Genomic DNA, 25,951 nt, shown 5'->3' on the forward strand with positions numbered 1-25,951 from the left:
AAATTTATTTATATAGTTATAAAAAAGTTTTTTTTAATAATAAAAATAGCTTATTTAACCTAATAATATTTAAAGCTTTTTATTTACTTAATTTTTATTATTATAAATTTACCACTAAGTATTAATAAGGCAATACTATTTACTATTTAAAAATAAAGGCTTAAATTTAATATATTATAAGATTCTCTTTAATATATATTTATTATAATAAGACAAGTTTTTAAACTTATAATATTTTTTACCTAAATAATTATATTAAATATAGGAGAAAACTATTTTAAAGCCCTTCTTATAGATTTAATAGGCAAGGCTATTCTTCTTAATATTTAACCTGGATAATATAATAGGCTGTTAGCAAGGGTAAAGAAAAAGGAAAAAAGGAGATAGACCTTAAGCAAGCTAGAAGGAAGCACTACTTATTAAAGACTTTAAAATAAAGCCTTAAAAAAGGGGGATTATTAAAAAGCATGACCTTATAGCTAATTAATTAACTAAAGCCACTACTAGTATATAATATTTAATAGGACCAAGATTATTTAATATTATATTATAGGATATAATACTAGGCCAGAATAGGGTTATAGTTATATTAAGGGATTAAATATGTAGTATCTTAAAATACTAACAAGATAATTAAGGGATACTAATAATATGGCTTATAGGTATAATAGGAGAGATATTTTATTTAAGGATAAAATATTTAAGCAGGGTATAAAAGGACACTTACTACCTACCTATATTTATATTCTGCCTCTTATGCCTTATCTTTAGTTTATAGTAACATAGTTAGATTGCCAGTATAAACCAAGTTACTATTACATCTTCTACTTTGCTCTTCTCTCTCTTGATATTAGAATACCTAAGGTCCGATTCAACGCTTAGCAGGACGACCCTGACCTTATCTGACATAGTTATCCAGGGCAACCAGGAATGGGTTACAATTATTAAATGTGTAAGCTCTAAAAAGATTTTAATACTACTAGTGGTTATTTTAAAGGCCAAAGAACATCAAGCTACCTGGTACCAAGAACTAGGGCTTTTTAAGAACTAGATCCTTTTAACAAGCAAGAATAGTTGGACAATAGATAAACTAGGCCTTTAATGGCTAAAAGAGATGTTTAAACCATGGTTTTAGTATTCTATAACTAGTGCTAAGTGGTTGCTTATTTTTAATGGCCATTCTAGCTATTAAACTACAGGTTTTAATACTTTTTGCAAGGAAAATGTAATTATCTGCCTTTATATGCCTTTCTATATATCTTACCTTCTTTAGCCTCTTAATATTAGTATTTTTGGACCACTTAAATATTTATATAGAAAGTTAGTTAAAGGCTTAATAGTAGCTGGAAATAACCATATTAATAAATAGGATTTCCTATACCTATATCCTGCAGCACGGGCACAAGTCTTTACTACAAGTAATATTTATAGTGGCTTTGCAGGAGCTGGTCTTAAACCACTTAATTAAGACTAGGTTCTTAAAAAAATTACTTTCCAGCTTTGTATGCCAACACCACTACTTCTTATTAAAGGTTTAATATTATTAGCTTTTTAAATACTATAAAACTATTATTAACTTGACTACAAGATCTATAGTATACAAAGAAGTGTCTAAAAAAGGAACCTTTCTAGCAGTCTAGTATCTTATATTTAACATCTTAAAAAGTGCGCGCAGATGGCTATAAAGACAAACCTTCTTCTTTAACAAGAAATTAAGGTCTTACAGGCAGAAAATAAGTGGAAAGTAAAGAAATAGGCAAGGAGACGTGCCACTTTAGGTACTACTACCCTTTTAACTATACAAGAGGGTCTAGATCAGGTTTAACAGCTGGATATACAAGTTAAAGGGCAGGCTTAGGAGCAGGTATATGTGCCTTCTTAGCGCGCTCCACCACGCTGCAGTGGCTGCAGGACTATAGGTCATATTATTAGAGGTTGCCCTAATAAGTAGCTTTAAGATAATAATTTATTTATTTAGAATCATGTGTATTAGTGGCTAAAAAACTGCAAAGAAATAGCTGGCCTAGAGAAAAGTGGCCGCTCGGTCGTAGTGGCCGCTCGGCCGTGGATTACGTTAATTATGTCTAGAACCCCCAGTAACCGAAAATACAGGTGTATTCTTGGTATTTTTATATCTCAGCTTAATAGAGACTAGAGGGCCCTCTAAAAACAGGTTTATTAGGCTTTTAAAAGCCTATTTTGGAGGTGTACTTAATATAATAGCTTACCAAGCATTTTTTGTTGAGATATAGAAGGTCAAAAAGTCATGTTTAGTATGCAATACAGGTCGGTCGGACTACCCGTGAAATACGTTAAGCCTAGCTCCGAGGTGCAACCGAATACCAGACTCCTTCCCATTTCCCACAAGAAGCCAATAGTCTAAAAATTGCACCCCTTACAGGGCCCCACCCGTTCAACATGTATATAGGTGATCCTGTAACATGCTGGGTGTAGTCTAATCTCCCTCCGCCTACTACTACAGGGTATAAGGCTGGCTGCCTCAATCACCTGCAATGTCTTTTGCATTTCGGAAATGGGTTGCACCCCGAACAGATACACAGCCTGCCCCTTATCTTAACCAGCACTTACCCTGTAGACACTTTTGGGAAATCAGCACTTTTGCATCGTCCCTGCTAAAAAGCTGTTGTGTTAACAAGAAATCCGGGACCGGAATCAATGCTTCTAACACCACGGACGTACTCTGCCTCACAAACCCTGGCCCGAGGTTCTGCGCCTTTTGAGACTTGGTATCGCCCGCGATTCTTCTCACTTGCAAGCTGGCAACCAGAGTCAACAAATGCTGACCGCAAGCCTGACATGCTTTTGGTGCGCCAAGCTGGCAGCGTGCGCGTCGGTGAAATTATCAGGTTTGCCTCCACTTCTCGAGGCCCTCTCGATCTGCTTGTTGATAGTTCCTGATAGATACACGCTGACTTACGATCCGTCTCTTGATGAATTTCAACCTCCGCCAGCTGCACTGCATGTCAAAATTAAAAATACGTCGGCAATACCTCTACGAGCGGCATATCTGCACGGCCCATACACACTATACGCCTCATGCTACCCAAAATCATTTGACACCACAGGCGCGACAGAATATGCTGACCCAAGAAATGCTCCGCAATTCGAACCGTATCTTAAGGCTGGCGGTGTTTGGTATGCGAGGATACCCGTCGTTAGACCCAATCAACAGAGGAACACAAGACATTCCGAAACACCAGTTCGACAAAATCCCACTTGGATCATAGAGATTATATCCCAAGTCATCTTTTCAAGCACCGCGTCGGTCAATTTTGAAGTTTCGGTTAGCCGAGATGAATTGTCATTGGAGCAGCCCAGCAGCACGCAGAACCTTACTTCTAACGCTGCCAACTTCCGGGATCACTGGCCCTCTGGCTCGAATGGTACCCAGTTGCTCGCCACCAAAGGGGTATACTCCAACTCGATAACTTTATTGCTAGATGATACTGCTAGCCTGTGGAACACCCCACGCCTACCCACGTCGCCGCATGATAATGAGCCAGGCGGCGTGGGCTCGTTGGCACCTGAATCACCTGCAAAGGTTGCTGGTCTTGCCTCGCGGCTTCCAGAGCCAGAAATCGGCAAACCACGGGAGGGTCGCCGAAAGAAAGTCCACCTTGTTGTTCTTACCCATGGTTTGCATAGCAACCTTGGCGCGGATATGCTCTATCTGAAAGAGAGCATCGATGCTGCGTGCCGGAAGGACAGGGATCACCAGCGAAGGCGGACTTGCTCGCCTGAAACGGATCGACAATCTCGGGCGTCAAGGTAAGCACCTATGCATATTGAGCTCTGCACTTGTACTTCATCTGATATCATCTCCATCACATCCCCGTGAACTGCTCTGCTGATGTCGTTCACTGACACCTCACAGTCACGATGGTCAACAGCAAGCGCAACAGCAACAACAACAAGAGGAAGAAGAAGAAGAAGAAGAAGAAGATGATGATGATGATGATGATGAACAAGTGATTGTACGGGGCTTCCCAGGTAACGCCGCTCGCACCGAACGTGGGATCCAGTATCTAGGTAAACGCCTTGCCAAATACGTTCTTTTGATGACCTACCCGGACCAGCCTCATTTACCCAACCGAAAGTCGAAAAGAAAAAACTACTTCAACTTTGGCACCCCTCGGGAATCAGCGGACCTTCATAACCCCGAGATCGAGTCCTCTCAACTAAATGGAGACCAATCGGGCCGAGACATCAACGAGAACCTTCCGTACACAATAGCACGTATTAGTTTTATTGGACACTCACTGGGAGGTCTTGTGCAGACGTATGCTATCGCATATATTCAAAAACATTCACCGGAATTCTTTGACAAGATAAGACCAGTCAACTTCGTTGCGCTTGCAACACCATTTTTAGGGCTGAGCAACGAAAATCCCCTTTATGTTCGGTTTGCCTTAGATTTTGGCCTCGTCGGGCGCACCGGCCAGGATCTAGGGCTTAGCTGGACCGCACCGAGTGCCAGAAGGGGATGGGAGGTGTTACTCGGTGGAAAGGGGGATTCTTCCAGGGCTGGAGGAGATGCAGATGCACGGGCGAAACCTCTTTTGAGGATACTCCCTTCTGGCCCTGCGCATGAAGTGCTTGCGAGGTTCGAGCGTCGCACGATATACTCTAATTTAGTCAATGATGGCATTGTCCCCTTGCGAACTTCATGCCTGCTTTTTCTTGACTGGAAAGGTCTACAACGGGTTGAAAAAGCCAGGAGAGAAAATGGGATTGTTGGCACCATGGCTGAATGGGGCTGGGCTGAGTTAACCGGGGCAAACTCGAAGCTTCCGGGGTCCGCTCGCGACGTCAGCAACTTAGCTAATGTAACAGAAACGCCCAAAAGCAACCCGGGGACTTCAGAGGACACACTCGTCGCCAAGAGATCCGGAGATGCGGCTGCTGTCGAGTCTTTTCCGACCCCTCCTGTGAATCCTGATTCTCCAGCAGGGGAATCTGCGTCTCGGGGAAAAGTATATGATCAGGCCGATGGTGCTGTCCTGGCTATCGAGCTGAATGAACCATCCCCGCAATCGCTGTCCAGCCCTTTGAGTGGCTTGCTCTCAATGTTCAAGTCGAGTGAGTCTGGGAAGAAACAAGCGAAGATACTAAAACGTAGCCAGACGATTGCTGCGGCGGGTGTTACGGACCTAATTCAGCACGATGGTCCTTTTCATGACCAAACTTTTCACGGATTCAACGCGCCTCCGAGAACGACGGTGTTCGAATCAGCTGGTGATATCTTGATGCCACCACTGCCCACTATCGACTACATCGTCGACCCATCAAGAAGGCCACAAACCATCCTTCATGACCGCATTTACCACCCCGGGGACATACCTCCTGCCAAACTCAAGCTGCAGAGCTCGAGGCTGAAACCTTCGCAGGATGGTACCACATCAGAAAATGAAGCCTTTTCCGCGGAATTTGGTGGTGAAGCCGGGCTCAAAGTCGAGGAGAAGATTGCACGGGCTTATCATAGAGGAATCTCGTGGCGCAAGGTACTAGTCCGCCTAGAACCAGACGCACACAATAATATAATTGTTCGGCGTATGTTCGCAAACGCTTATGGCTGGCCGGTCATACGGCATCTTGTCGATACCCACTTTGGACTGGGCGCCTCGCGCAATCCGCAGGACGCTTACGAAGACAGCTCACAAAGCGTCCCTCATCCGGCGGTGGCAGAAGAGCATGGCTGCGATGGGCACACTCAACTTGCCCACATTCTGTCAAGTCCAAGTGCTGCATGAACGCGCTGGTCTAGAGCTAGGGTAACATTTTGCTTAACAACTTTCAGGATTTTGATGAAGATGACAATCTGCATTATATCCGGGGATGGGTTCATATATACGCGCACCAGACGCGGGTGGTGTCAGAATTGCATCACTATGAATTTCTAAAATTCTAGGCGACTCTGAATGACATCCAAGAATTCCTCGACGAGGTTCTCCTGGCTTGCCGGACTTGCTGCCCGATGGCGAGATATTTCCTCCCATCAATAACGGCCTCCCACTCCCCTGGGTTCCCGCCAACGATGATACCACCAGCCTCCTCGAGGATGACCCACCCTGCGCAGACATCCCAAGCCCAGCAACCTCCTTCCAAATACAAATCAGATGTTCCAGCAGCGACAGCACACAAATTCAGTGCCGCAGACCCTATGCTACGCATAGAACGAAACATGGCACCACCGTTCTCCTTATCCCAACCCAGCTTCTCAAATGTCCGTATCTTAGTTTCCCAATTATTCCCTGTTCTCTCCGAGCCCCATTCGACTCCGATGAGTGAATTTTGATCCGTAGAGAGGCTTGACAGCTCCAGCTTGAGCGGAAGTGGAGTCTTGCGACCTAGAAGAGCCCCTCTACCGCGAATGGCCAAATGCAGAGTATGGGAAAAAGGGTTGAACACAATACCGATACAGGGCACACGATTGATTGCGAGCCCGAGTGAGACACCGGCATGAGGAAACCCATGGACAAAATTAACTGTGCCGTCAATAGGGTTAAAAATGAATGTTGATGCATCTGTCAGTGGGCGGACAGGGCGATATGTCTCTTCTTCATGGAGTCTATGCCAGATATAAGCATAATTCGCATTCCCTTGGAGGCATGCCTTGGGTGCATACAAGAAATCCGGATACCTTTCTTTCAAAGTTTGAAAGATCATGTCCTTGACGGCACGGCACGGTCATATTCAATCACAGGATCCGAGCCTACGTCCTTTGATCAGCTTAGAGTACCTAGTCTCAAGAACACAGGGCATACTGTTCTTCTTCGAACTGGCACTGTCTGTATGTGCCAAAGCTCTGGTGATAACATCCCCAGTTTTGATTGCCAGCACGATCAAAGTATCACAAATCTCGTCAAGATCGGGATGGTCACGTCGCCGCTCGTCTACTCTTTCCTATCCATCCTGGGCCCTAGCATATAAGTATTCCGAAATCACTGCAGTATGCGCCACAGGCCCCAACTATATAGCTCATGGGGATGATGCTGCTTCACAGCACTCCGCGTCACATTAACGCTATTGTGCATCGCATTAGAGGCGCTTCTTACCTAAGAATATAGACAAGAGACAATAAATTTAAAGCGTCGAAAAGGGATTTAGATAAGTGTCGAGCAGAGTTATGCGCCTATCGTGGGTAATACCTCTTCTGCAAGTTACCCCGTTCTAGACCCCGCACGTACGTGGTGGAACCTTACAGATCCATATACTCTGGCAGTGGCTTGACTGGCTGTACCTAGGTTCACAGTACAGAGTGTCCCAGTACGTAGAGTGACACTGTCGGCGTCTGGTGCGTATCCTTATCGATAAGACACACCCCACCAGACCAGCCCACTCCGTCTTCCCATCTTTCGCAGATATTTTTTTTTCGCAACTCGTATAACACTTCATTAGGACACCGGGCTTGTCCAGAGAATTACATCATGAGAACCGAATTAGACGAGGTATGTAAACACCCGATACCCAACATTCTGTGCGCAGTCTCTCATTTTATTCCGCATATCTAGCTGGTTGAATTTCTTCATCATGGGAACACCCAGATTAGACAGATTGGTAGGTAATGAGTTTTGCTATTCAATGGAACTGCCATTGATATTATCACAGCCTGCGAGAACCTAGTAGGATACTCGTCATCGAAGCCCGAGATTTTCAAACGTCATCAACTTCTGCCTATCCAAGACTTGAAGCTCCTCGTTCGTGATTACACAGTCAGTGAGCACGCCTCGATTATTGAGAATCCACGAGCGGCTAGTGACTAACACCTCAATAGCCGATTGCAACTAATGCTTTAACAATACTGGTCAATCTTTCTGGAGACCAGGAAGTTCTGGATAAACTTGCCGGTGATGATGCTTTCCTGGAAACGCTCCTCTTAAAAGTGACTGTATGTTTGCAAATCTCTGTGCAGCTTTTGCACCCCCATCAACCTCTCGCCGGTTGTTGCAATACTTGCTTATCATACACCAGGGCAACAAAGAGCGAAACGCAGATGGCATCTCAATGCTGTTGGCCAACTTTGGCAAGTCTGAAAAGCTCAAAAAACTCCTCACACTCAAACGTCGATCAGCCGAGCCTGTTTCCAACTCGTTATATGCCATCGACCAACTGATGGACTGCTTTGTGAAAGGTGCTGATGGGACACTCAACCGGTACTCTAATTACGACTATCTCTCCTACCTTTTTGCAGACCTATCAAAATTAGAGGAAGGGCGTGCTTATTTCACCACGAGACAGGATTATGACGGAGTCGTGCCTGTAACAAAGCTTACAGTCTTCACGGAGCATACGAGTACTATTCGAAGAAGGGGCGTCGCATCAACTCTAAAGAATGTTGCCTTCGACATACCTTTTCACTCAACGCTTTTTTCCGAAGACGAGGCAAACATCCTCCCTTACATACTTTTGCCAATCATGGGACCGGAAGAGTACAGTGAAGAGGATACTGCAGACATGCTGCCGGACCTTCAGCTGCTGCCTCCTGACAAGCAAAGAGAGAGTGACGCCAGTATTATTGTCACCCATCTTGAAACACTCCTTTTACTTACGACAACTCGCGAAGGGCGCGACAAGTTACGGGCAGTCAGTGTTTATCCGGTAATCAGAGAGGTCCACATCCATGTCAATGACGATGACGTTCGTGAGGCCTGTGATAGGTTAGTCCAGGTGATTATGCGCGACGAGGAAGACGAAGCAAAGACTCTCGCGCCCCAAGGCTTGGACGAAGAGCAGAAGGTTGTGGAGCTATTCTGAACCTTCTATTGCATATAACCTTTCATGTTGAGACCACCTCACGAATTCAAACTTGAAGTCTTAAATTCCCACTCCATTCGAGAGAATAATTGTATATATTTGTCATTCAAGGATGAGAATTGTAACTTGTTCCCCGGTGGCTAAATAGTATGCACGAAGAAGGTCGAGCATTACGAAACAGCAGATGTAGGCTGACCCAACCAGGAGGGATGTTATGTCATGCACTGGACAAAGAACTCTTCGCGATTTGGGTTGCCTCGAAATCAAGTTGACTTGTTCCAAATATCCTGCTTACATAAGCATGGCGCTACTCGACCAAACTACATTAGGTATTCTAGGTAGCTGTGGCTCATTGTACCTTGTTCATTCATCATTCACATCTGGATGAGTTTCTTTTCGTGACTACTCAGTTCTCACATAACACTCTCTTACAAGATCTTTTATAAGTGCTTGAACAGGTTAAGACTCTGAAGTTTGCTTGAGTCCGCCGCTTACATTGCTGTTCTGGCACCATATGCCGCGCAGCCATCATGACGAGTACCCCCACGACTAATCCAACCCCTCAAACGCCGATGGGATCGACTGGAGCTCCGCCTATACGTATTCGCAGACCAAAGGCGGCTGATCCGCTTGTACGCCCAAAACGGAGAACTGTGGCGAAAGCGCCCTCTGGGAATGCGCAAGCTTTAAGATCTGCTCCTACTCGCCCTGCGTCGTCTGCAACACTACCCGAGAAATCAAAAGCATCTTCAACGTCAAGTCAATATGCCGTTAACGGATTCAGCGGCCCTCTTATTTCAGAGACATATACGGACTATCCTCTTGTGACCACAAAGCGAGCGATCCGGGAGGGAATAAAACATCACATCGCAAGATTTGCCTCGAAGAAAGCAATAGATCCCCGTGATGAAAATCAGTTCACTAGGCCCATTAGACTTCAGCGTCGAGATCCACGAACGCGTCTACATGAGATGAACGCGGACAAAGGGTTACCTGGACAGAGGCTATCCTCCGAAGCAAGCAATCAGGTTGATGATATTGAGCAAGAAGAAATGGAGGCTAGGAAAGTTGCACGCGAAAGGGAGCGTGCGGATAATCTCGCGCAGATAGCCCCCTCTCTTGGATCTGCCCCAAAGCGAACCAACGTGCCCAAACAGAAAACTCAACAGGTGTCAAGAGCAGATATGACCCCGGAAGAGATCGCCAGAACACGTATCAAATACGAGGAGGCGCTGCCGTGGCACCTTGAGGATTTTGACAGCAAAAACATCTGGGTCGGTAATTATGAAGCGGCTCTGTCAGAAACACACGCTGTTTTCATCCTCGAGAATACGGGAAAGATGACAATGGTTCCTGTGGAGAAGTGGTACAAATTCAATGCCAAGAATCCTTTCAAAACATTAACAATTGAAGAGGTGGAGAAGTTTCTGTCTCGGAAAACCAAAGACCCCAGGTGGTTTATGGAAAAGCAGCAAGATGATGACCAGCGAAAGAAGCTGGCGAGTTATGCGAAGCAACGGAAAGTCTACGCTGGGAAACAAGGTACACCGGCCGTTGAGGGCCTAGAAGCAGACGATATGGATTTCGAAGAAGACCGATTCGCTGATGATGAAGAGCACGACGATTTATTTAACGAGGATGAGGACGCGAAGGCGGCAGAGAAGCGAATAAAACAAGATCAGCTCAAGGCGAATGTTTTTGACTTGAAAGATGAAAAGGAATACGAAGAAGAAGAGTTAAGAGAGAAGAGGGAAAGAGAGGCTCAGCGGGTACTGGGAAAGAAAGTGCGAAAAGCTCTTCAAAAGAGGGAGAAGAATTACGACTACAGCAGCGGCTCCGATGTCAACCCATATACGGACGAGGAGGTATGTTCAAACCAAGCTTGTGGTTTGAACCTGTGTGAAGATGTCTAACGATGATCTTGCAGAGTTCTGACGAGACGGACGACGAGAACACCAAAGATGAGGAGCGAAAGACAGAGGAAGAAAAGAATAAGAAGGACTCCGCGACCTCTTCGAAAGGGAACACTACTCCATCAGGTCGTCCGAAACACTCGGATCCGACCAAGAAGCTTGCAGTGGGTGTGTCACGGAAGCGTCTCGGGTCTCCCAATGTGTCGGACGCCAGTGGGACAGACACGTCTCGCAAGAAGGGCAAGAATAAACATCCGCCTTCGCAAAATCCAACCCAACCAGGATCCCGCCCTATGTCGCCTGCAGCATCGTCCATCCCGGTTCGTGATCTTCTCCACATTCGTCTCGAACCCCAAGCAGACCTGATTATTGATGATTCTTAGACAAACAAGAAACGAGTGCGGAATATCGTCTCTGGCGCAGGGTCCGCGAGTGATATTGACGGTGCTGTGGGATCTGGCGGTGATATGAGCGAGACTGGGAAGGCCAAGAAGCTGAAATTGAATCCTCCTTCAATAATACCACAGGTAGACACGCCTCATGGTTCAAGAGCTGGTAGTCCAACCTCTGTGGCTGGCAGAAACATCTCTGGAAGTCGGGCTAGTAGTCCAGATTCCATGAAAGGCATGTGGTTGCCGCTCCCTCTTATCCTCAATGGCATATTACACCACAAGAACATACGCTAACATTTTTAGGTTCTACCTTTAAAGGCCAGACTCGTGTCTCAACTCCTGGAGCGTCCTCTACCCAAGCTTTCCCTAGCCCTGCAGAGATTCGTGCCGCAATTCCTGCGAGTGGTATTTTGAGCACTGATTTGCTCAAGATATTCCGACCGCGAATTGGAAATTCGAAAGAAAACCATAGAAAGTTCATTGCAATAGTGAGAGATGTTGGGGTTTACGGAAAGGAAGACCGTCTCTTAAGGCCGGGCCCATGGAAGGAAACATAGCGCTCCCATGAATCAGAAGTTAGCGCCGGTGTTAGCGCGTCAATTACTCGAACACATTAGCTTTCTTGAAGACATAGGGTAGACAAGGCTCATAAAGAATCGACGCTATAAGTCACAGGTGTCAGGTCCTCGTCATTGTTCATAATACTGGCAGGGGTACGAGCAGAGAGGAGCTTTGCAATATGTTACGATTTCAGGTACTATACCACGATCTTGCCGTCGAGAACATACTGAAACATAACCTGGAATGACTGCTGAGATTTCCTATTTATGTTGAGCGCTTCCAACGTCAAACTGCACCAGACACCTGTAAAAAACTGTAAATTTTACTGATCAAAGTGATTTGAGCATGATGAGGAGCATTGGGCTTTATGGAATAGGCCTGATCGTGAATACTATCTGTACCATGAAAAAAAGGCGGAACAGGTTCTACAAACAATAAAAGACACGATGACAAAGCCCTCAGCGCCAAAAGAAATGATCAGACTAGAGCTAACACGTAAATATGAACGAATCCACCTCTCGGCTCCCAAGCTCTCAAGCCGTGGCAGCACTTCCAGTGCGTGATGTGCCTTCATTTCCCTCTTCATACTTTTCCCAGTTCGCCAGGATATGGGCAATCCTGGGAGAGTTTGTGAGTCGATACACATCCTCAAAGTACTCCTTGGTGATTTCGAATGGTCGGGCTGTCACATTGGGAATGTACTTGCCGACGAGTTTGCTGGGGTCGATGGTGGTCTTGTTGATCTTCTTAAGCAAGAACGACCGGAAAGGCTTAACACCAGAGCGAAGGAAGGTGCTGTGGAAGGGCACATCGATACCCTTGAGGGGGATTGTAGCAAAGCCACGCTCGAGGTTGATGGGCTTGGGCTTTGCCTCAGTTTGCTTTACGCACTCATGGATGATGCTAACAAGGTGAGCCTTGACATCCTCCAGAGACATGCTTTGCATAAGCGCCGGGATGTCGATGTTCTGCGCCTTGAGGTAGTTGAGCAAATTCGTGAGACAGTCGAGTGCACGAAGCTATGAGTTTGTTAGAATACCAAAGCTGCTGTAGACGAAGGACAGTTAGAACGGGAACTTACATCACCAGCCGCAACATACTGCATGTTTGCGACATTGTAGTTGACAATCTCCAATAGCCAGCCGGTTTGCTCCGAGATATTACCAACAACATACTGCAGAGCCTGTTCGTTGAAGGTCTTGGAGATTCGACTGGGGTTTACAGCGCACATGGAGTAGTTTGAGCGACCTTGCTCATCACGCTCCACAGCCACTTGCATTGTCAGACCACGGTAGAAAACGACCGAGACTAGACTTTCAATTGGCATGACATCGGCAAGGGCAGCCAGAGCAGAATACTCGCCCAAGGAATGACCGGCGAAGCTGCTATCTCTCTGAACAAGACCCTTCGAACGCATATCTTCGAAGCTTGCCTTCTCCATTAAGGTCAAGGCTGGCTGCGTGAATTGTGTGGCCGATAGAAGACCCGTCGGGGAGCGGTACGTGTAGGATGCCGTGCTCTCGTCGATCTCCTTGAAGATTTTCTCGGACTTGATGGACCCATCGGCGTTGACAGTTTCGAAAGTCATGGACATGTAGTTTTGACGAATGGCTTTGCCACGTGGTCCACCGAAGTAGACAGTGAGTTCCTTCGGGTTGTTCTTGACAATGTCAATGATTGATAGACCGTAATTCTCAATAAAGTGACGGTCTGCACGGTCCCAAACTTCCTTGGCAACGGGGCTGGTAGCGTAGAGCTCCATACCCATTCCCTGCTCTTGGGAGCCTTGGCCGGTGAAGACATAGGCAGTGACGGGCTGCTCAACTTCGGCCTCACCCAAGAGGACTTTGTCCTCTGTCTCTTTGTTGCTGGCCTCGACCTTGATGATCTTGCGGCCGGCAATCATACCAACATGTTGCAACCTAACAGTGATAAGATCGTTGGGTAGAACCATGTCAACAAGAGATACGTGGAAGCCCCTAACTCGGCCAATGTTGTTTTCGGCGGCCCAGGTTTCGACGAGGCTGCGAACAGCAGCGCTTGTGTACATTCCATGGGTGATGGTACCCGGCAGGTTTGCGTAGCTAGAGAACACCCTTGAGACGTGAATGGGGTTGTAGTCGCCTGACACCCGAGCGTATGTCTCGTTAGATGCAGGAGCACGGAGAACCAAAGGTGTTTTGCCGCTGAGAGGGATGGGGTTTTCGAAGTAAACAGGCTGCTCAATCGAAGTTCCGTTCCGCTGAAGATAATCGATAACCGGATTACCGTGGGAAGTCCCGGCCTCATAATCCACGGATGCCACCTGGATGATTTCCTTAGTGGGGAGCTCGAGAAGAACCTGACCCATTGTCTGGACTTGGCTGAAAACGCTCTTGTTCTTGAAGCGAATTAGACTCTGAAGACGGAACGTCAATGTTTGACCCAGTAGCTCGACATCATCCGTGTCAAGACGGAACCACTCTTTAGAACGAAGAATAGCCACATCACGACTGGAGGCAAGGTGAACCTGCATGGGAACTTCATCTTTGCGCTGGAACGTGTTCTCGAAGTCCGTGTAGGCTCCGCGGTACAAGAATTGACTGGTGACATGCATGATTGCCTCGCCGTTTCTTTTGATCGTACCGCAGACTTCAACAATCTTCCCGGAATCTTCGTTTACGATAGAATTAATCTGTGCAGCAGTGTCCAGAACATCACCAACCTTGAGCGGTTGAGCGCCAGGTACCATCCTGAATCCATTGGACAAATGCACCAATTTCAGCAGATCTCCATCAATAGTGCGAGGAAAGATAGGCTTAGTGATGGCTTTCCACCCAGCCACGATAGCAAAGTCCATGGGAGCGAAGACTTCCTTGCCCGGGCGTTCAACAAAAGCCTCTCCAGTGTTGCCCACAGCGTGAACAAAATCAGCCACTGCTTGCGACGTAATGGTCTCACGACCTCCGCTGAATGTGGCTGTCGTTGGTGTGTCGAAAGGAACATCCTTGTTGCCGAACCAGATACGGTAGTAGAACTCTTTGATGCGGTCGTTGCGGGTGTCCATAACCTCTCTGATAGGAGCATAACCAGCATCAGGGTGGTAAGTGAAAAGGAAAGTCAAGGGAACAACGCCGTTCTCAGCGGTTCTTCCCTCATACAAAGTAAGACTGATTTGGTTCTTCTCATTGTACTTGACATCCACCGTCTTGACGAGTTTGCCAGACTGGTAGGGTTCCCGAACGCTGATTGCTGTTTTGGCAGGATCCTCAGGATTGAGGATCTCAACGTACATGCCGGGGGTTGGCGAGATGATTCGTTTGACAGGGTTGATTTGGAAGCGGTGACCTTGAACAAAGACATCTGCCGAGAACAGAGCGTGTCTCCACGAATACGAACGACCGGCAAGAAGACGGCACCAGCGGTTCGATTCAGGTAGGTCTGCCGCAGAGGAGGACAAGCGGTAGCTAACCTTGTTGGTGTCTTCAGAAATCGTCAGGCCGTCGATCTCAGTTTCCCCTTGAGTATCACTTAACCGCCCTCCAAAGTATTCGGTGACTGGAATGGATTTCTCATCGCCATTGTACACATCCTTGACCAGGCTGTCGATGTGTCCCTGGTGAACAGAGTTCAGGATATCGGCAACGGGTTCATCAATGACAGTCGAAAACTTGGCAGCCATAGGACCTTGTAGGATACAAGTCCTTTCGACGTCTTGACCTACGACGGCCTCCAAGTCTTCGCTTTGCCAAAGCGAATCCTTCTTGAACCAGTACTCGAAGTTCTCGTCCAGGGAAGGAACAAACGGCACAGGCTTTTGTCCGCGACGCTGGCAAAGAAGGAGGAAATGCTGAACATCCTGGGCGTTGATGAGCTGGACGGCCGCTTCGGGATAAGCTGCGAGAATGTTGTCGACAGCGGGATAAGGAACGTCGAGCTCAGAGTAGTTCTGGAGAAGCGATGTGCGTCCTTCAACAGTAGTGAAGCGTTCTTCGACCCGACGGATGAAATCGCCGGTGAGCTTCTTCAAGGAGTTGTCGATCCATCTGCTTTCGTGCTTGACGTACATAAGGTCGACCATGCGGTGCGCAACCTCCGCGTACGTCATATCTTCCAAGTCAACCGTTTCACCAGCCGCGTTGCGGCCGAACCACACCTTCTGGAAGTCATCATTGAGCTTCTTGATAATGTAATTCCTTTGCTTCTTCAGCTCCGGCACACGTTTTGCCTTGTCCAATTTGAAAATCTTCTGGTCCATCTCGTGCCAGAACAGAACACCACGAGTAGCGAGCTTGTGGATCGGTTCTCCCATCTCAGATAGAACAGTAACCACCCCCCCAGCTGCGCCCTTGTAAGTGTTCTCCCATTGATGGTCGTCAAGACCAGGAGCGTCCGCAATCGCCTGCTTAGCATTCTTCGATGTGTGAGCTTCTTTGGCGATCATCATTCTACTACCGAACAGGGTTCCATCGAAAGGCATCGGGGGGTAACCGAAGCGCGAAGACCAGTTGCCGGAAATATACGGGTAAGTGTCTTCAGAACCACCAAAGCCGCTGCCAGCAACGAGAATGATGTTGTCGTGGCGTCGAATACGACTGTACATCTGCAAGATAGGCTGATGGAAATCCTCGAAGGAATGGTGGCCACCGCCACGGCCACCGGTCCATTGCAGAATGACAGGGAACTTGGGGTTGGCCTTGGCAATGTTAATGACCTGCTGAATGGCGTCCACTGAACCAGGTTTGAATGCGATGTGCTTGATACCAAGAGTTTCAATGTACTCATTGGCCACTTCGATGGATGGCACACCGGCACCGATAGTAAGACCTTCGATTGGCACGCCATCAGCTCTGAGCTTGCCGATGAGCGGAATCTGCCAGCCCATAGCGCGTGGGTTCACGTAGATTAGGTTAACAGTGATACCGCGGCCTGGGGGAATTACTTTCTCGATCTTGTTGATTGCCTCTGTCATGGTTTTGGCGTTGTAGTAGCCACCACCAGCAAGTTCAATGTGATATCCTGCATTCATGGTTGCGGCGACGAAGTCCCAGGGAACGGTAGTCGGAGTCATACCAGCGACCATGATAGGAGGGATACCCAAAAGCCGGCTCATCTTCGTGTCAACGAAAGTTTGACCGGTAGCGTTCTTCATCAGACGAGGTCCATATTCCTTGACCCAGTCAATGGCGTATTTGACTGAATGCTCATCGCGGTCAAACAGTTCCGGCTTGTAGCCAACCTCCGCGTTGGTACCATCCATAGCCCCTGCGAGTATCACACGGACGCCGGTGCCGTCCTTGTTGCGGTTGGTAAGCACTCCAAGGCCTGAGATGCCTCCAGGACCAAAATCAATGATGTGAGTTGCTTTAGGAAAACCAGTTGCTTGCTCCCAGTTCACGGTATCATGTGTGATCATTCGAACGAGTGCAGGGACAACACTAGCATCGCTGATCTCTCTGAGATCACCGCCGGTTTTGGTGCCAAAGACTGGAATTGTGAGAGACTTTGGCGAGATATCGACCTCTTCCAGATCTTCCATAATACGGTCGAACGCTGAGTACAGATATTGACTGTGGAAAGGAGCCGTAATTGGCAGAAAGCGATTAACAAAGCGTACTTTGCGCTGAGTGAACGGCACACGGTTCTGATCCAAGCCTGTGGGAGACTTCACCTTACGAAGACGAAGGTTGAGACCGTAAAGTGAGAGTGGCGGTCCAGTAACAACGAAATTGCGGGCGCTGTTGACCAGTGAAATAGAGATGTGTCGATCCTCGGGAAGATGCTGGTTGGTCATGTCAATATGCTCTTGTACGGCAGATCTCGGAAGATCACGAATTGACAGCATAGGCGTGGGAGTCCCTTCTCCATTCTCGACTGAGTCCTGCAGTACGGATGGGGCAATGGATGTCCGAGGATAGGCTTGCTGGCTCCGCAGACCGATCCAAAAGAGCATAGTCAATGCATTTGCAGCAGCCTTCTGGAAGCTTTCCCAGGTTGTTGCTGTGGCAATTGCTGCAGCAGTAACAATACCCTGAGAGTGGCCTGTGGTCCCACTAAACCGCTCAAGGATATCACCTGGCTCCTTGCCGAGTACTCTGCAAGTGACCGCAAAGTGTGCCAGCTGTACCAACCCAATCAATGGCAGACTCACAGGCGCGGACACGAGATAGTCAACGTCGGGCTGAGTGTCCGGTTGTTGGAGCCATTGCATAACATTGAGGCCCTTCGGATAAAGTTTGTTGGCATCTGGCTCGCGGGAAAGAGACTGCAACAACTCCGCGGATGAGGATATCAGGTCCTCCACGAAGGAAGGGTAAGTGTTGTAGACTTCTCTCAGTTCATCGAAGTATTCTTCAATGTTTCCTTGGCCTCCGAAGACGGAATAGATACTCGCCTTCTCATCCGAAGCAGCCCTGAAGAGCGCGGAATCGTAGGGTTTGGTGGGCCTGCCAGCAGCTGCTCGCCCAGCATAGTAGGCTTGAACAACCAGAGCCTTCTTGGCTGTGATTCCTGGGAGAGTGGCGGCAACCGCATGAACATCATTTCCCCGCATGAAAGCACGCTCAAACTCGTTGAGGGCCAGCTTGAGGACATCCTGGTTTGTCCCCTGTGCATCATCCTCACCCTCATCAATCTCAGCAGCGACATGACCAATGTAGCGAGCTACAAGCTCCTCTACTGAAGAGGGCTCATCGTCTTGAGCAAGTTCGTCCGTGGGCTCGGGAAGTGAGGCTGTGAAGGTGTCTTTCAACTGCGACGCCTGGAAGTGAAGAGATGTTGGCACAAGGAAGGAGAATTCGAGCGATCCATGGGATAAGATCAGAGGTCTCAATGACTGAGATGAGCGAGGTGTGTTGATGCCAGTCTGAGGGCCGGTTGAAGTTCCGTACATCTTGATGTCGTGTGGTCTGCGCTTTTCTTGTCGTTACAAATCAAATCGAAGCAGGCTGGAAGAATCTGTGACGGGTTAGCGAACTATGCCAATCTCAACAATTGCATTCAATTATTCGCGAACGACATCGAATCGAGTAATGAAAGCAGCGGGGCATGGCCAGCAGTCGAGAGTAATTCCTTACCTATTATTAAGAGTAAATTATTTGAGCCGAAAAGACGTTCAGTGAGATGACAGAGAGGAAATCGAACAAAAATAGGGCGAATAAAAAGAGTCTAGAGAGAAGAACAAAAGGACGGGCACGAAGAAGGGAGAGGAAGAGAAAGGGCCCTGGAGACTGATGGCTTCAAGTGGTAGCTCCTAACGGAGGAAAAAAATATCGGGGAGCCGAACAAGACGTGCCGAGCAGCTGCAGAGTGCCTGGCGTCCATATAAAGTTTTGTAATGTTGAACCAGTCAGACGGGCCAGAATCTCCGTGGGAGCGCACTGGTTGAACAAGAAATCTCTTAATTGGGTATGGCGGATTATGGATCTGCCCCAAAGGCCACAAAACGGTTGGGCTGGACCGTTAATGTAACGGGATGACAGTACAGCTCTATACTCGAGGTAAGCATGCTACTATAGACAGATTATATACTATACCCAGAGTATGCACCAGTGAGACATTATTCACTGGTAACAGTCAGAATCAACTGGACTCATAATATCATGGCTGACCTCATTTTATCCTCCCACATGAAGAGTGGTGTGAAAGTGAAGCAGTGGCAGTATATTAAACCTTCACCCGCCTGGTACAAACCCTGCTCTTCGCAAACTCCAGAGTTTATCCCCAGGCTCAGCCTAACTCTCCAGATTACAAGAGAGATAAGATTAAAGTATTGAATCTTTACTTGACCGGAGACGTCTTGCAACTCAATTCGACTTCAACTGCAGCGGAATGAACGTATGAGCATTACAGGCTAACCGCATTGGGATTACAGCTAAGGAACCAGCTAAGGAAAGCGCAGGAAAAATTACAAACTCTGGGTTGAAGTCTCAACCATCCACCGAGTCAAGTCCAGTTGGCCCGAGTCCTCGCCGCTCTAGTCTCGATTTTCTCGGACCCGAGCTAGCGAAATTATTATCTGAGGCCGCGCTCGCCCCAACAACACCCATCAAAAGCTTGCCAGACGGTCGTCCTTGCTATAGCTTCTGATCTCCTTGGTTGGACTGTCTTTCTTCTGTGTACTCTTCTGTTGCACCCTCTTTCTTCATTTCCAATTCCTCCACACTTCTTTCTTGTTCACCTTTTTACGCTATCTCTACTACTACTACTACTACTACTAATACCTTGCATTTTCTTGGACGATCTTATCATTCTACATTCCCCCGTCTCTGAATACCTCCTCGCACTTACTCGTCCCATGCTGTGAGATTATCAGAAGAGCATCGTGAGTACGCCCCTAGTGTTGTAGCGAGCCATTGGCGAGTCACTTGTTTTGCCCAGGTAGAACATTGACCCGCATGCATGGATCGGGATTTGTGCTAATAAATTGCCCAGGTCGAGGCCAATTCTCCATCTTACCTTCTTGATTCAGAGCGTCGATCACGAAACCTCGACTACTCCATCAGTGCGATTGATACATACACTTCAAAATGCGTCCCGAAATTGAACAAGAGCTGGCTCACACCTTACTAGTAGAGCTTCTGGCCTACCAGTTTGCGTCTCCAGTAAGGTGGATTGAGACACAAGATGTTGTACTTGCAGAGAAGCGAACAGAACGTATTGTCGAAATCGGTCCCGCAGACACTTTGGGCGGGATGGCGAGACGAACCCTTGCTTCTAAGTACGAAGCGTATGATGCCGCCACGTCTGTGCAACGTCAAATACTTTGTTACAACAAGGATGTAAAGGAGATCTATTACGATGTTGATCCTGTGGAAGAAGAGCCTGAGGCTGCACCCGAAGCCGCCGCCGCCCCCTCAACGTCTGCTGCCCCCGCTGCCGCGGCGGCGGCAGCTCCGGCCCCTGCAGCTCCAGCTCCGAGCGCTGGACCAGCCGCTGCCGTAGAGGATGCTCCCGTGTCAGCTCTGGATGTTGTAAGAACACTGGTGGCCCAGAAACTGAAGAAGACGCTATCGGATATCCCTCTGAACAAGGCTATCAAGGATTTGGTTGGAGGTATGTCGTTCAGCATCGAGCTCATTTACTTCGGGGTGTATCGTACTAACAGTGTCGTGCAGGAAAATCTACGCTGCAGAATGAGATTCTTGGAGACCTAGGCAAGGAATTCGGATCTACGCCGGAGAAACCAGAGGACACTCCTTTGGATGAGCTAGGTGCTTCAATGCAAGCCACATTCAACGGTCAGCTGGGAAAACAGTCCTCCTCGCTCATTGCGCGCTTGGTGTCATCCAAGATGCCTGGTGGTTTCAATATCACGGCCGTGCGCAAATATTTGGAGACTCGATGGGGCTTGGCATCCGGCCGACAGGATGGTGTGCTGCTTCTCGCTCTCACCATGGAGCCTGCGTCTCGTCTCGGTTCCGAAGCCGACGCCAAGGCATTCCTCGATGATGTCGCCAATAAATACGCTGCTAATGCAGGCATCAGTCTTTCTGCCCCGACTGCTTCCGCTGATAGCGGATCGGGTGCTGGAGGCATGCTCATGGACCCTGCCGCTATCGATGCCTTGACAAAGGATCAGCGTGCCCTTTTCAAGCAACAGCTTGAGATCATTGCACGGTACCTGAAGATGGATCTTCGCGCTGGTCAAAAAGCCTTTGTCACCTCCCAAGAATCCCAGAAAGCTCTTCAGGCGCAGCTCGACTTATGGCAAGCAGAGCACGGTGATTTCTATGCCTCGGGCATTGAGCCATCCTTCGACTCCCTCAAAGCTCGTGTCTACGATTCCTCTTGGAATTGGGCTCGTCAAGATGCGTTGAGCATGTACTACGATATCATCTTCGGCAGGCTCCAGGTTGTTGACCGCGAGATCGTGAGCCAGTGTATCCGCATCATGAACCGCTCTAACCCCCTTCTCCTTGAATTCATGCAATATCACATCGATAACTGCCCGACTGATCGCGGTGAAACCTATCAACTCGCCAAGGAACTTGGTGAGCAGCTGATCGAGAACTGCAAGGAGGTGCTCGGTGTATCTCCGGTTTACAAGGATGTTGCTGTTCCTACGGGGCCTCAGACAACGATTGATTCCCGCGGAACGATCGAATATCAAGAGGTTCCTCGAGCTAGTGCTCGGAAGTTGGAACATTATGTTAAGCAGATGGCGGAAGGTGGCCCCATTTCCGAATACAGCAACCGGGCCAAGGTGCAGAACGATCTGAGGAGCGTCTACAAACTCATTAGGAGACAACACCGACTGTCCAAATCCTCGCAGCTGCAATTCAACGCGCTTTACAAGGAGGTCGTCAGGGCACTCAGTATGAATGAGAACCAGATCATGCCGCAGGAGAACGGCAATGCCAAGAGGCCTGGTCGCAATGGCTCTGTGCGCAACGGAAGTCCTCGCTCCGGAAAGGTGGAAACGATTCCATTCTTGCATCTGAAGAAGAAGAGCGAGCATGGCTGGGATTATAGCAAGAAGCTGACTGGTGTTTATCTTGATGTTATGGAGTCCGCTGCCCGCTCTGGTCTCACATTCTCTGGCAAGAACGTTTTAATGACTGGTGCTGGTGCTGGTTCCATTGGAGCTGAAGTTCTTCAGGGCTTAATCAGCGGTGGCGCTAAAGTCATCGTCACGACCAGCCGATACTCTCGCGAAGTCACTGAGTACTACCAAGCCATGTACGCGCGATATGGTGCGCGTGGCTCGCAACTTGTCGTCGTGCCTTTCAATCAAGGCAGCAAGCAGGACGTCGAGGCCTTGGTCAATTACATTTATGACACGAAGAAGGGTCTGGGCTGGGATCTTGACTTCATCGTGCCTTTTGCTGCTATTCCGGAGAATGGTCGGGAGATCGATTCAATCGATTCCAAGTCGGAGCTCGCTCACCGCATTATGTTGACTAACCTCCTTCGACTTTTGGGCAGCGTCAAGGTACAAAAGCAGTCCAACGGTTTTGAAACGCGCCCAGCCCAGGTGATTCTTCCTTTGTCACCCAACCATGGCACTTTCGGAAATGACGGTCTATATTCCGAATCAAAACTTGCACTCGAGACACTCTTCAACCGCTGGTATTCCGAGAACTGGAGCAATTACCTTACCATCTGTGGTGCAGTCATTGGTTGGACTCGTGGCACCGGTTTGATGAGCGGAAACAACATGGTTGCGGAGGGTGTTGAAAAGCTAGGTGTGCGCACCTTCTCGCAGCAAGAGATGGCTTTCAACCTGCTTGGCCTCATGGCACCCGCCATCGTGAACCTTTGCCAACTCGACCCAGTGTTCGCAGATCTTAACGGAGGGCTTCAGTTCATTCCTGACTTGAAGGATCTTATGACCAGACTGCGGACAGAAATCATGGAAACAAGCGATGTCCGCAGAGCTGTCATCAAAGAAACTGCAATTGAGAACAAGGTTGTGAACGGAGAGGATAGCGAGGTCCTTTACAAGAAGGTGATCGCAGAGCCGCGTGCCAACATCAAGTTCCAGTTTCCGAACCTGCCAAGTTGGAAAGATGAGATTCAACCCCACAACGAGGCACTCAAGGGTATGGTCAATCTGGATAAGGTTGTTGTTGTTACTGGTTTCTCTGAAGTCGGACCGTGGGGTAACTCTCGGACACGTTGGGAAATGGAAGCGCACGGCAAATTCTCTCTCGAAGGTTGCGTAGAAATGGCATGGATCATGGGTCTCATCAAACACCACAATGGACCTATCAAGGGCAAGTCCTACTCTGGCTGGGTTGATGCGAAGACTGGCGAGCCAGTGGACGACAAAGACGTCAAGGCCAAATATGAGAAATTCATCCTTGAGCATTCAGGAATCCGGCTTATCGAACCTGAGCTTTTCAAGGGCTACGATCCCAAGAAGAAGCAACTGCTTCAAGAGATCGTCATTGAAGAGAATCTCGAACCCTTCGAGGCTTCTAAGGAGACTGCTGAAGAGTTCAAGAGGGAGCATGGCGACAAGGTTGAGATCTTTGAGCTTCCTGACTCTGGGGAGTTTACCGTCCGCCTCAAGAAGGGTGCTACCCTTCTTATTCCGAAGGCTCTTCAGTTCGACCGCCTGGTTGCTGGTCAGATCCCTACTGGCTGGGACGCCAAACGGTACGGTATACCCGACGACATTATCGAACAAGTTGACCCAGTGACGCTCTTTGTCCTTGTTTGTACTGCTGAGACCATGCTTTCTGCCGGTGTTACGGATCCTTACGAGTTCTACAAGTATGTTCACTTGTCTGAAGTCGGCAACTGCATTGGATCTGGTATCGGAGGTACGCATGCCCTACGAGGCATGTACAAAGATCGCTATCTGGACAAGCCTCTTCAGAAGGATATCTTGCAGGAGTCTTTCATCAACACAATGAGCGCTTGGGTAAACATGTTGCTCCTATCTTCGACCGGTCCCATTAAGACACCTGTCGGTGCTTGCGCTACCGCTGTTGAGTCTGTCGATATTGGTTACGAAACCATTGTGGAGGGCAAGGCACGTGTCTGTTTCGTTGGTGGTTTCGACGATTTCCAGGAAGAAGGCTCTTATGAATTCGCGAACATGAAAGCTACTAGCAATGCCGAGGATGAATTCGCCCACGGCCGTACACCCCAGGAGATGTCAAGGCCCACAACCACCACTCGTGCAGGCTTCATGGAATCTCAAGGATGTGGTATGCAGCTTCTCATGAGCGCACAGCTGGCTCTCGACATGGGTGTCCCAATCTACGGAATTGTCGCCCTTACCACGACTGCAACCGATAAGATTGGCCGCTCTGTGCCCGCGCCTGGTCAGGGTGTCCTCACCACAGCGCGCGAAAACCCCGGCAAATTCCCGTCGCCCCTTCTTGACATCAAGTACCGCCGCAGGCAGCTCGAACTGCGCAAGAAGCAGATCAGGGAGTGGCAGGAGTCAGAGTTGTTGTACCTTCAGGAGGAGGCTGAGGCTATGAAGGCCCAGGGCTCTGAGACATTTGATGCCACAGAATACATGCAAGAGCGAGCGCAACATATCAACCGTGAGGCCATCCGGCAGGAGAAGGATGCGCAGTTCAGTCTTGGTAACAACTTCTGGAAGCAAGACTCGCGTATTGCTCCGCTACGCGGTGCCCTTGCCACATGGGGTCTGACAGTGGACGACATCGGTGTTGCCTCTTTCCACGGTACCTCGACTGTCGCGAATGACAAAAATGAGTCGGATGTTATCTGCCAACAGATGAAGCACCTCGGTCGCAAGAAGGGCAATGCCCTCCTTGGTATCTTCCAGAAGTATCTTACTGGTCATCCAAAGGGTGCTGCTGGTGCTTGGATGTTCAACGGATGTCTGCAGGTCCTGGATAGCGGCTTGGTCCCGGGCAACCGGAACGCTGACAATGTCGACAAGGTCATGGAGAAGTTTGACTACATTGTGTACCCCAGCCGCAGTATTCAGACGGATGGTATCAAGGCTTTCTCCGTGACTTCCTTCGGGTTTGGTCAGAAGGGTGCTCAGGTTATCGGTATCCATCCCAAATACCTATACGCTACTCTTGACCGCGCGCAGTTCAACGCCTACAAGGCGAAGGTTGAAACCAGACAAAAGAAGGCTTACCGATTCTTCCACAATGGCTTGGTCAACAACAGCATCTTTGTTGCAAAGAACAAGGCGCCTTACGAGGATGAACTTCAGAGCAAGGTGTTCCTTAACCCCGATTATCGTGTCACCGCAGACAAGAAGACGTCCGAGCTGAAATATCCCGCTAAGCCCCCAGCCGCCGCGGACAAGGGAGCTGAAAATACCAAGGCTGTGATTGAGTCTTTAGCTAAGGCCCACTCTGCTGAGAACTCGAAGGTTGGCGTTGACGTCGAGAGCATCGACAGCATCGACATTACCAATGAGACTTTCCTCGAAAGGAACTTCACAACCAGTGAACAACAATACTGCCAAAGTGCTCCTTCCGTCCAGTCATCCTTCGCTGGAAGATGGAGCGCCAAGGAGGCTGTTTTCAAGTCGTTGGGTGTCTCCAGCAAGGGTGCCGGGGCTCCGCTGAAGGACATCGAAATCGAAAACGACACCAACGGCGCGCCCACCGTCAAGGTAAGATTGCCAGTTTATATCGTCCACCATCAAGAGTCACAATGCGCTAACAGATTTATAGCTTCATGGTGCCGCGGCTGAAGCTGCTAAGGAGGCCGGTGTCAAGCAAATCAGTGTCAGCATCAGCCACGATGACACGCAAGCGGTTGCTGTCGCTATCTCGCAATTCTAAAGTGGTTTGCGATTAGTATGATCCAAAGTATTCGATCCTGTACGCAGCATATAGATTCCATTGACGCAATTAATGCATACGTTTGTTAAATTTCCAG

General features: G+C 48.5%; 6 protein-coding genes across 6 annotated transcripts; 4 read left to right on the forward strand and 2 right to left on the reverse strand.

Annotated features, from left to right (window-relative positions):
- Window positions 1-2,676: 2,676 nt before the first annotated feature.
- BDV14DRAFT_193961 (lipase ROG1 family protein) lies at window positions 2,677-5,771 on the forward strand (the record flags this gene model as incomplete). The annotated part of the gene is made up of 3 exons (XM_073771860.1): window positions 2,677-2,867; window positions 2,923-3,714; window positions 3,896-5,771. The coding sequence occupies 3 exons, from the start codon at window positions 2,677-2,679 to the stop codon at window positions 5,769-5,771; spliced, it is 2,859 nt and encodes a 952-aa protein (XP_073622145.1).
- A 154-nt stretch (window positions 5,772-5,925) lies between these two features.
- Window positions 5,926-7,373, reverse strand: BDV14DRAFT_193962 (uncharacterized protein; the record flags this gene model as incomplete). Its single annotated transcript, XM_073771861.1, has 4 exons — window positions 5,926-6,589; window positions 6,647-6,665; window positions 6,738-6,914; window positions 7,343-7,373. 4 exons carry the CDS (start codon window positions 7,371-7,373, stop codon window positions 5,926-5,928), a joined length of 891 nt encoding a protein of 296 aa, XP_073622146.1.
- On the forward strand, window positions 7,069-9,117 carry BDV14DRAFT_16081 (protein HGH1). Its single transcript, XM_073766761.1, has 5 exons — window positions 7,069-7,469; window positions 7,533-7,578; window positions 7,630-7,733; window positions 7,796-7,909; window positions 7,993-9,117. Exons 1-5 carry the CDS (start codon window positions 7,449-7,451, stop codon window positions 8,773-8,775), a joined length of 1,068 nt encoding a protein of 355 aa, XP_073622147.1. The 5' UTR covers window positions 7,069-7,448; the 3' UTR covers window positions 8,776-9,117.
- On the forward strand, window positions 8,883-11,637 carry BDV14DRAFT_207044 (transcription factor IIF subunit TFG1; the record flags this gene model as incomplete). The annotated part of the gene is made up of 4 exons (XM_073775066.1): window positions 8,883-10,640; window positions 10,703-11,008; window positions 11,072-11,312; window positions 11,384-11,637. The coding sequence occupies exons 1-4, from the start codon at window positions 9,306-9,308 to the stop codon at window positions 11,635-11,637; spliced, it is 2,136 nt and encodes a 711-aa protein (XP_073622148.1). The 5' UTR covers window positions 8,883-9,305.
- Window positions 11,638-11,870: 233 nt separating this feature from the next.
- On the reverse strand, window positions 11,871-18,744 carry BDV14DRAFT_16115 (tetrafunctional fatty acid synthase subunit FAS1). The gene is made up of 3 exons (XM_073766765.1): window positions 18,697-18,744; window positions 12,723-18,577; window positions 11,871-12,660 (listed from the first exon to the last, which is right to left on the reverse strand). The coding sequence occupies exons 2-3, from the start codon at window positions 18,510-18,512 to the stop codon at window positions 12,175-12,177; spliced, it is 6,276 nt and encodes a 2,091-aa protein (XP_073622149.1). The 5' UTR covers window positions 18,513-18,577; window positions 18,697-18,744; the 3' UTR covers window positions 11,871-12,174.
- Window positions 18,745-20,148: 1,404 nt separating this feature from the next.
- On the forward strand, window positions 20,149-25,854 carry BDV14DRAFT_205906 (trifunctional fatty acid synthase subunit FAS2; the record flags this gene model as incomplete). The annotated part of the gene is made up of 3 exons (XM_073774816.1): window positions 20,149-20,674; window positions 20,737-25,682; window positions 25,744-25,854. 3 exons carry the CDS (start codon window positions 20,149-20,151, stop codon window positions 25,852-25,854), a joined length of 5,583 nt encoding a protein of 1,860 aa, XP_073622150.1.
- Window positions 25,855-25,951: the final 97 nt, after the last annotated feature.

Source organism: Aspergillus stella-maris (genome assembly GCF_047715825.1).
Source record: "Aspergillus stella-maris strain CBS 113639 unplaced genomic scaffold BDV14scaffold_110, whole genome shotgun sequence".
Lineage (NCBI taxonomy): Eukaryota > Fungi > Ascomycota > Eurotiomycetes > Eurotiales > Aspergillaceae > Aspergillus > Aspergillus stella-maris.